This window comes from Aulonocara stuartgranti (assembly GCF_965226115.1).
Source record: "Aulonocara stuartgranti genome assembly, chromosome: 23".
NCBI classification, from domain to species: domain Eukaryota; kingdom Metazoa; phylum Chordata; class Actinopteri; order Cichliformes; family Cichlidae; genus Aulonocara; species Aulonocara stuartgranti.
In genome coordinates this window covers 7,331,336-7,341,487 of record NC_138958.1, presented here as the reverse complement: position 1 = coordinate 7,341,487, position 10,152 = coordinate 7,331,336, and the positions used below count along the sequence as shown (strand labels likewise).

The window sequence follows — 10,152 nt, the reverse complement described above, 5'->3', positions numbered from 1 at the left end:
ACCACTCTACTACTTAAGTTTAAAGGATAAAACGTTTATTTGTGACTGCTTATGTTACACATGTACACTTTAAATGACATTGTACTGAATGGCAAAGTCAAAGCACTTTTTCCCATATTTTAATATGTTTGTCGTACAATCTCAAACACTGTCCCGACACGTGGTTAACCTCAGCCCTCAATGGTCACAAACATGCTTCACACTATTCTCAAGTCTTTTAGCAACTCTGCAATGTCTATATGCGGCCTACGGCTGGGTTCAGTCCCGCTGGAGCACAGTGCACTCTGCAGATTCTTGGCTGCCTGGTTTAAGGATGGCAAAATGTGGGTGGCGTCCGTTGTCTCCTTTTCACCACGAGTGCACAGAAGGACTTCATTTATCTCTTCCTCGATCTTTCGAGACAGGATGGTGGGAAACACGCCGCTGACACGCTCAAGCACGCTTTTCCTCAAGGCTGGGTCTCGACATGCAAGGTTCAGTATGAACAGACCTGGCAGGGAGAGATAAAGAAAGGATATTACTTGAAAACTAAGCACATAACTTTGATAAACTGTTTGTATCAAAAAGTAACATGTCATATTTGAGACTGATAAAAGTATGGCTGTTTATTAGTCTATTTTATTTTGGTTGCAAGTGTCACATCAATTTAGCAAAAAAGATAAGATTTAAGCATAAGAGATAAAGTATTTTAAAATGATTCTGTACCTCTGGGAGTTAGCAAGTTACGGACTTTCTGCAGGATTGGGGTTTCTACAAAGGCAGCAGGAGGACAGCTCATACCCAGAGTGCTATCTTTATTGTCTACATCAAACATGATGGCATCAAACAAATGACCACCTAGAGAAAAGGAAAAAACATACTTTATTTTTAATACCGATGAACCATTATATTCACTGGATTACTTTTAATTGCACTGTAATCCACACCCTCACTGACCTTCTTTTTCCAGTGCACAAATGCGTTCCAGACCATCCCCAAGAGTGACAGTCAAACGGTCATCTGGTTGAAACCCGAACCATTGTTCAGCCACCTCCAACACAACTGGGTCTAGTTCCACAACTTCAATAGTTACATTGGGCATAAAGTCCCGCAGAAACTGTGGAAGGCCTCCTCCACCGAGCCCCACCAGGAGCACTGACACTGGGATGTCTAGGAAGGATTAGGGAATGAAGTTTAATTGAATGTGATATTTTAGAGCAACTGAAGAATGATAAATGCATGAATTACATGATAGGTTCTTCCTACATACACACACCTTTGTTCTGTGGCATGCCCACGCCAAGCATAGCAAGACAAGCCACCATGACTTCATGGTGAGCACAGCAGAGGAAGCCACTGTCCACAGTCATGGAGGTTGAAGATGCTACTGGAGCTGCTGATGCCTTGGCCTTCCTTTTGTTCTTTTTCTTCTGACTTGTCGCTGCCCAAATACAAAACAATAAAATTAAGAGCTGTACAACTTCAACATCTTCTGTTTTTTCCTTTTGCGTTTTGGTTTGCTCAGTTTCATGCATTCTGGTATTAACTGGTAATCTCCCTATACTGTATGTCTGTGCATCATTGGTTGTGCTCAGTAGGTTAATTATTTACTTGTAAAAAGACCATTCATAAAAAATACTTTATTATTAAGTGAAACAAATCAGGAAAGTACAAGACATTACCTGTATTTGATGAGACCAGACGGCTCTCTGATTGGACAAGGGCAGCATTAGACAGGAAAACAAGTCGGCGATACAGTTCTCCGTCCTCTCCTTTGACATTCTCCACGCAATACTCCCCACTCAGCTGACTCACTCCCCTGCTAACCTCCTCTCGCCAGCCAAGGTCACCTCCCACAGACAGAAATGGCACCTGAAAACAGGGAAAAGAGCACAAAGGAAAGTGCTTCTTTAGACTGTTAATATTTTACATAGCATGTTTTTAAAAAAGGGATGCTTATGAGTGGTTACCTGGTGGTTGGCTGGCATACCCGGGGGAGCCAGGTCCATCACCACTGGTGAGAGTTCTGACTGGACAGCTTGCATCTCTGTGTACTCCTGATTCCTGTGCATTGATACAATAACCAAGCGCCGAAAGTTAGCACTGGCTGCTAGCTGCCTCCGCCCCTCACCAGAGCTGTAGAGCCAGGCTGTCTCACTCCCTTGAGGAACTGACAAAACAAACAACAAATCAAAGGACTAAATACACCCAATTCCATTAGAAGGCAGAAACTTGATGAATTGAAGCCTGGGCTCACCGATAAATATAGCAAACTGGTTTGCTCTTGGAACCTTAGCACCTGGTGGAGAATCTTGTATTGTAAGAGTGTATCTGGGAAGGCCGGTCTTTGCATGGCAGAGCGTGAGTGAGAGGTTTGAGTTGGCATCAGTGTTCGTCCGGAGCCTCTTTCTCAAGACGGAGTAAGCCTGATGCTCCCTCACAGCTGACAACAGTTCAGAAACATGCGTGTGACGGACAGGGGCTCCATCCTCTCCGAGGCACATCTCAAGAATGGGTGTGGGCATAGGCTGACGGAACTTGGTGCAAACCAGAACAAAAACAGGCAGAGCAAACGAGTCTTCCTCTGTCCTGTTTTCTTCCTGCAGGCAGTGGAGCCTCACTGCCCAGCCGAGCTGAACAAAATGCTCCACAGCCAACTTGATCACGCTCTCCTGAGCCAGTGTCACACAGACATAACGACCCCCGACACTTAGCACACGACCCACCTGGAAACACAAGAAAAATACAGTGAAGTTCATGCAGAGGTGTATATTGATGATGCACAGCCTGATCAACCTGCTTCTCACCTCTGTGAGCATGTTCCTGGCCAAAGCTCCTTCTTCTTCAGATGCCATAGCATCTAAGGTGCCCTTGTCCAGAGCAGCCTGATAGCTTGCATCCTCATATGGAGTTTTAGTAGCATCCACCTGATGGAAGGTAAGGCCTGGCCTGCGCTCAGCATTTCGCTGGTTCATGTTGTTGACCACAGTCTCACTAATGTCTATATTGGTCAGATGCTTGTAGCCAACATCATACATCTGTTCACTCAGCTCAGAGTTACCACAACCAACCACCAGCACCTGAAGGACAGAAATAAAGCCTAGCGGTCACTTATCAAGGCAAGAAATATACCAAGGCACAATCAGTGTTAGCAACACCCAAGTATATAAACATTTCAGGAGGTGGATGATTTGGTAAACTTTTCTTCTTTGCTCAGCTTTCCTATTTAGGTGTCATCAGAGCAGATGACCTGCTTCCATCTCATCCAGTCCCTCACATCCTCCTATGTCCACTTTCACTACATCCATGAACCTTCTCTGAAGTCTTTCTCTTTTCTTCCTGCCTGACAGCTTCATATTCAGCATTCTTTGTCCAATATATCCACCATCTCTTCTCTGTAAAGGTCCAAACCCGTCCTTGCTTCTCTGACTTTGTCTCCAAACTGCTTGACCTGCGTTTTTCCTCTGATACACTCAACTCTTCTGCCTCCAGCTCGGCCTCCTATCTTTTTGTTAGTGCCACTGTCTTCAGAATATACATCATAGCAGGTCTCAGTCCCATCTTGTAAACCTTCACTTTCATTCTTGCTTTCATAATTCTGTTACAAATTACCCTGAAAATTCTCCACCCCACTTCATCTCTCTTGTTCACTGTTCATTGCCCCCAACTTTTTAAACTTGCAACCTTTACGCCTCTTCCTCTTTACACCTATCTCCCTCTCACTCACAAACATGTATTCTGTCTCGTTTCACTGACTTTCATTGGGCTTCTATCCAGAGAATACTGGATCTCTCAAGGCTCCCTCCCGTCTGCATCCCTACTCTCACCACAGGTCATGTGTCTGTCTGTCATCTGCAGAAATTCCTGCCCGACATCAACGGTCAATCTATTCATCACCACAGCAAACAAGAAGGGGCTCAAAACAGATCCCCGATGTAATCCCACCCCCACCTTCAACCAATCTGTCACCCCTACCGGACACCTCATATATGTCTGCATTACCCTACCATACTTCTCCTGACTTCCTCACATAGTACCACAGTTACTTTCTTGACTCCCTATCATATGCTTTCTCTAAAGCACAGTGCTACTCCTTCAGACCTTCTCTATATTTCTCCATTAAAACACTCAAAACAAACATTGCCTCTGTAGTGTTCTTTCTCTTTATAAAGGCATACTGTTGCTTGCTGATCATCAGTTCTCTCCTCAATCTTGATGATCTGGCACATCAGCTCTCTGTAGTTACTGCAGCTCTGCATATCACTGTTGCTCTTGAAATCATGTGGCAAACTAAATTTCTTAATGCAGTATTAAAAGAAACAGTGAGTGTTTCGCCAAACCCCTTCGTCACCCAATTTACCTTATCTTGGACTTTGATGTATTTGTGCAGCACACCGCACAGTTTGTTGTAGTCTCCATACCATTCAAAAGCCTTCTCCCCTCTCTTCTTAAAAAACTTCTCCCAGTACTCAGCAGAGCTGAACTCCTCGGCGGTGCGAGGTAAAAGACTCATGGTCGTCTGTGATGGTTCAAAACGTTGCAGATTTTACCGTAACTTTACCTACAGCCACTTCTACACATGGCACTTGGCTCTGATTTCCACCCGGACAACATTGCTTCCAGTACCGCTTGCTGATTGGTGGAGTGCCCCTACAGATTTAACGATGATTGGCTGAGGCTTTCAGAGTTGCTGTTATTGGTCGCTGCATATGTGGAAGTGCTCGGTTCGCTGTTGTTAGTCATCCGGGTTCAATTCATCATGGCGGTACCCGCTGGAAGGTCTGTGGTTTTCGTGACAGGGAACGCAAAAAAACTTGAAGAAGTAAGAAACAAATACTTCATACCTGAGATGGATTGTATGTTTACGGTCGGAGTGGCCTTTCTAATCCGTTCCAGGAAGAATAGTGTTCATTTAACGGTCCTTTTCATGCTGCATGTTGAGCTAGCTAGTTAAAGTGAGATTGAGACTGGAGCAGTAACTTAATCCAGAAATCCCTTGTTTCGTTTGCCACAAAAAGGCCTCACAAGATTTATGAAGATTTATGCTTCGTCTGCTTGTTTGTGATCCATCAGGTCATTCAGATACTGGGCGACAAGTTTCCCTACAAACTAGTGGCGAAAAAGATCGACTGTGAGTATCAAAAGTAACACCACCGGCTAAAGAAAAATAAATACATTAAAATTATGTGGTCATTGCTTTTGCAAAATTTTCTTTATGCAGTGCCTGAATACCAGGGAGAGCCAGATGAGATCTCCATACAGAAGTGTAAGGAGGCTGCACGACAGGTACAATATAATACCACTGCCATATCACGTATTAATTAAAGACAGTGCCTTAACACCCCCGCCCCCCCCAATTCAGATTGATGGACCAGTCATAGTAGAGGACACCTGTCTATGTTTCAGAGCTTTGGGGGGATTACCTGGTCCTTACATGTAAGTCAACTATCTAAAGTATGTATTCAACGGTATCATCTTACATAGTGATAGTGAGCGTCAATTTTAAAACAAATATCTGTTTCCATAGTAAATGGTTCCTGGAAAAACTCAAACCAGAAGGTAAGTAATGAAATAAATGCTATCAAAATGTGTTGTTTAAACAAACGTATTCAGAGCTTGATGAATGCTTGATAATCAAGTTAGGAAATCCCAGAAAGTTGATTCAGTTCATTTGGGCAGATTGCTTTCAATTGGAGAAACCTGTCATCCCTTATCCAGATGACTTCACTGCAGGCTCCCAAACCTTATAGACAGTACGGTTGCATAAAGATCAGCACCATTGCTTAACAATGACTCACGTGACCAGATATGCCAATTAGAATTTTCTTCAGAAAAACCAAAGAACTGCTGGCTAGGCATGTTGCACGGAAGTGTTACCTAAGCAGTAGTGATGGGCAGATGAAGCCCCATGAAGCACTGAAGCTTTTCATCCAATTGGTTCACCCCAACGCGAAGCTTCATGAAGCTTCATTTGCTCTAGCAGGACACCTACTGGACGTAAAAATAATAGCTGGCATGAATTTGAAGAGTGTGGCATTTTGCACACAGCCTGTAAATGTCAACAACAAAAGGAGTGTGTAAAACATGTATATTGTAGTGATGGCAGTATACTGTGTATATTTATAGTGGCAGTATGGGAAATGATTATTTGGAAATGCTTGAAATGGAAATGATCATTTACTGTGAGGTGTGGTTGGGGTGTGGACAGTGGTTGTGCTTTTGTAACGTTGAGGTATGGACAGCTACACACTGAGGCTTTGAGCCTCAGTCCTGCCTGTTCACATTTTATTCTGTAAAAACTAAATTTTCACTGCTTTTATGACATTTTAGTGGGGAGAACATAGCTAGGATTTAATGATTTAACAAATCTTTTGAATCCTTTGTCCTCCACAATGCTAAATGGCTGGGAGTCCTCAATCACCATGCTGACCAGGTCTTCATCTATTTGAGATTGTTCTCCTGAGGAAAGACAATAAAGATAAAGCACAAATATAAATATCACACACGTAACTTATAACAGTTGTATAATATTGTTATATCATTTAGTAACATTACTGCATCCTATATTATCATTGCATTTGATGGCTCACCTGGTCTTGCTCCACGATCGGTGTTCCCCTTATTCTCATGCAAAGCTCTGTAGTGCCTAAGCATGGATGAGGTGTTGCTGTTATATCCCAGCTCCCTGGCACATAGCAAACACTTCACCTTGTACAAAAGTCAAGACAGCTCAACATAAATTGTATTGCACCATCAGTATCATGAAAATACATCTTCTGTAGAAATACCTTGTTGGGAGGAATAAGATCAAAATGTTCCCACACAGGGGAGGACATCCTCCTCTTCTTAGCTGGCTCCATTCTCTCCTGACTTTCCTCACTCTCATAAACCTCCATACGGTCTCCAAACTCTCACTAACCGCAACTCTCCATCAAACACCCACATTTTTGAATGAAGTCTGAGGGGTTTATATCGCTGTCATATCTCGCGGCAAAGTTCGAACCACTTCATGAACCAGTCACGTGGTACAGCCGGGCAGCGAGGCTTCGGACGTCATCATTTTCAGCTCCTCCCATAAATGAAGCAAGCCTCGATACGCGCTTCGCGGAAACGCCCCCTCCATTACTCGACACACGCTCCGAAGCCTCGATACAGAACGTCCCATCACTACTAAGCAGGCCAGAACTTGGCAGTCTACACTTACAAGCCAGAGGCCAATCTTTTGATGAAGATGTGCAGATTCTGGACAGGAAAGAATGAAGGTTTGAGCGAGGAGGGCATTGATATAAAAATAGAGGCCCCCTTCCTCAGTTCTAAAAGTAAATCTCCTACCATCTTACAATGCCGTGATTGGAGCCATTCCCCAGTTCTTTGTTAGTAGTACTCATGGCCATTCATATTTGCATATCAGCAGTCATCAACTGATCGTGTGGCTCATTCTTATGCAAGCACCTTAATAGTTAAATTTTACAATCTGTTTATAAACCTGCAGTCAGCTGATACTGAAGAAGTCACACGGTCACTTCACATAAACCAAATCAACATTCTGGTATTATGCAGAGCTTCTTTAGAAAAACTAGTCTTGACTTTTGAGGGGTGTTGTTTTTTTTTTTTTTTGTTGTTGTTGGTTTTTTTTTCTCTTTAAATTATTCTTTTTAAAATACGTTTTAGGCTTGTACAAACTTCTAGCTGGATTTGAGGATAAATCTGCATGGGCTCTCTGCACTTTTGCGTACTCTGCTGGGAAAGATGAACCCATTCAGCTCTTCAGAGGGAAAACAGAGGTCAGTCTGTCTCTGTAAATCTGTCCTGGTGTTTGTGCTTTTGTGCGTGCATTTTGAATTGACTCCTGTGGTATTTTCAGGGGTGCATTGTAGAACCCAGAGGGCCTCGAGACTTTGGCTGGGATCCCTGTTTCCAGCCAGATGGATATGACAAAACGTAAGCAAAACAATTTGCATTTCCCCCTTTCGACCAACAAGGGGAGCCAGAGGTTAACACACTGCCTCTGCATTATCAACCATACAAAATCCTTTTTGCTTCATGCGGTGCACTTGGGATGAAGTATTACTGTTATTATTTAACATTTGTATCAAATAATAATTTTCACTACTAATTTCTTCTCACTTCTCTGCAGCTATGCTGAACTGCCCAAAGAAGTTAAAAATTCAATCTCCCACCGGTACCGGGCGCTTGCTGCCATGTCTGAGTATTTCTCGCAAACCAACAATACCACACCACAGACCAAGAAGAAGAAAAAGGAGGAAGACTAAAGATAACTTTTGCTCCAACTTCAGGCTTTGAAGTTGCAGTATTATGCATCAAATATAAAGGGAGAAAATATTCCTTAATAAGACACTGTTTGTTAGCCCAGAAAAATACAAAAGATAAAACATTTTTGATGCGTACCCGTAGTCTCTTAAGCGGGCAAAGTGCTGCGTAATATCTGTTTTCTCTTATTTTTTAATAAATGGTTTTGAACAAATGCAATAGTCCATGTGAACATTTCTCTTTGAATATTACCTCTTGGATACTCTGAGACAACCTTCTGAGTTTTTGCTTCCAAGGACTGACAGAGATAGACTGAGGAAGAGTATAATTCATAAAAAACAAGAGCTCCAGGGTCCTGATGAGAGCAGCAGACTCCTCTGTGGCTGAGACTGGCTCCTGGATTTGGGGAGGGAAGCACAGGGCTAGAGTCCAGAGAGGGGAGGGTCCCTGAAAGGGAGAGCGGGGTGTTCAGTACAAACACCACAGTGATAACAAAGAATCTTGGGTTATAAATGACCCATGAAGTGAAAGCCTCCAAGCAGGAACTATGCATACACCTGTGACTAATATCTCCCACATGTATTGAATCAGTGATGCATGCTTCCACAGCAGTAGAAGCATGTGTCTGCTTCTACTGTTACCAACTGTTTAATCACTTGAATCAGTTGTGTATTGTTCTCACTTATCTTTCCTACATGAAGCACTGCACACTGTAAATTTTTCCCATCTAGTTAATAACATTGATAATCAGTAAAAGTAACAGTTTCAGAAATAAAAGTGCAAACACAGGACCGACCACCCTGTTTCCCTAGACCTCTGACTCTCATTTGGGAGTTGAAATAACAAGTTGCAAAAAAAAAAAGAACATGGGAGCTGTTTTGTTCTCGTCAGGAAACATTACCAGTTTTTCCCAGAATACGAAGTCTGCCTGCCAGGCTTCAGGTTACTAGAGGTAAAAGACAAAACAATTACTGTAAGTGCTGAAGCATTAATCAAAGCCCCACTGTCTGTGTGAATGTTGGATCATTTGAAAGGTATGATAAGGGCATGATACCTAAATTTCAATACACTGTCCAAGCCTACTAACAGGAACAATATTCATGATTTTAATATGATACAGTTTTTGGCTGATAATGTGTTATGTCGTCCCTGGGGTCTATTTATGTAGATTTCTAAGTGTCTTCAGCCTCATATGTAGAAATCTCACAATATATTTCATTCACTCCACTTTACTTACTTTAGTACTACTTGCAGCTCATTTTTTCTTGCCTTTTTTGTACTAAAGAGTGTCTGCAGCACTTAAAAAATCTGTTTCCAAGAAAAAGAGTTCTACTCCTGGTACCATCCAAACTATAGAGATTAATAATGCTAAAGTTTCTGAATTTTCTTAAAAAGCCATTCAGATTTAAAGTTTTTGGACAGAGTTTTAAAAAGAAATGTTATAATCCAGATACTGATTTCTGGAATAGGAAAATAAATAAATAAAAATTATATATATATATATATACACACACACACATATATATACATTAGGGGTGCAACGATACACAAAATTCACGGTTCGGTTCGGTTCGATACTTTGGTGTCACGGTTCGATATTTTTTCGATACAAAAAAAATGTTCATGCCTTTTTAATTTGTCATTTATTAAAATTATAAATATATATTTTAACTCAAAAGTACAGTTTTTAAATTTAATGTTGCTGAAACAAAAATAATTAAAAAAATAAATATATCTGATTGAGGAATCACTCATCTTTGGAAAAGAGAGTTTATTACAGAGAAATGGCTCTTTCCAAAATAAAAGCTATACTATACGCTTCTTCTGGGCTATATTCTCAGCAGCATATTGTAGCGGGTCAGGGCTGTTCGGGGTTCTGTTTGTACAGTTATGTTTTGTTTA

At 41.8% G+C, this 10,152-nt stretch overlaps 3 protein-coding genes across 3 annotated transcripts; 1 reads left to right on the top strand and 2 right to left on the bottom strand.

The window, feature by feature from the left end:
* Positions 1-13: 13 nt before the first annotated feature.
* mettl13 (methyltransferase 13, eEF1A lysine and N-terminal methyltransferase) lies at positions 14-4,596 on the bottom strand. The gene is made up of 9 exons (XM_082523085.1): positions 4,340-4,596; positions 2,787-3,059; positions 2,237-2,705; positions 1,950-2,149; positions 1,662-1,851; positions 1,256-1,420; positions 937-1,149; positions 706-837; positions 14-490 (listed from the first exon to the last, which is right to left on the bottom strand). Exons 1-9 carry the CDS (start codon positions 4,490-4,492, stop codon positions 198-200), a joined length of 2,088 nt encoding a protein of 695 aa, XP_082379211.1. The 5' UTR covers positions 4,493-4,596; the 3' UTR covers positions 14-197.
* A 108-nt stretch (positions 4,597-4,704) lies between these two features.
* On the top strand, positions 4,705-8,464 carry itpa (inosine triphosphatase (nucleoside triphosphate pyrophosphatase)). The gene is made up of 8 exons (XM_082523031.1): positions 4,705-4,801; positions 5,053-5,110; positions 5,201-5,265; positions 5,342-5,415; positions 5,507-5,538; positions 7,651-7,763; positions 7,844-7,920; positions 8,117-8,464. Exons 1-8 carry the CDS (start codon positions 4,739-4,741, stop codon positions 8,250-8,252), a joined length of 618 nt encoding a protein of 205 aa, XP_082379157.1. The 5' UTR covers positions 4,705-4,738; the 3' UTR covers positions 8,253-8,464.
* LOC309699849 (uncharacterized protein) lies at positions 5,549-7,102 on the bottom strand. Its single transcript, XM_082523032.1, has 3 exons — positions 6,768-7,102; positions 6,570-6,687; positions 5,549-6,438 (listed from the first exon to the last, which is right to left on the bottom strand). The coding sequence occupies exons 1-3, from the start codon at positions 6,873-6,875 to the stop codon at positions 6,296-6,298; spliced, it is 369 nt and encodes a 122-aa protein (XP_082379158.1). The 5' UTR covers positions 6,876-7,102; the 3' UTR covers positions 5,549-6,295.
* Positions 8,465-10,152: the final 1,688 nt, after the last annotated feature.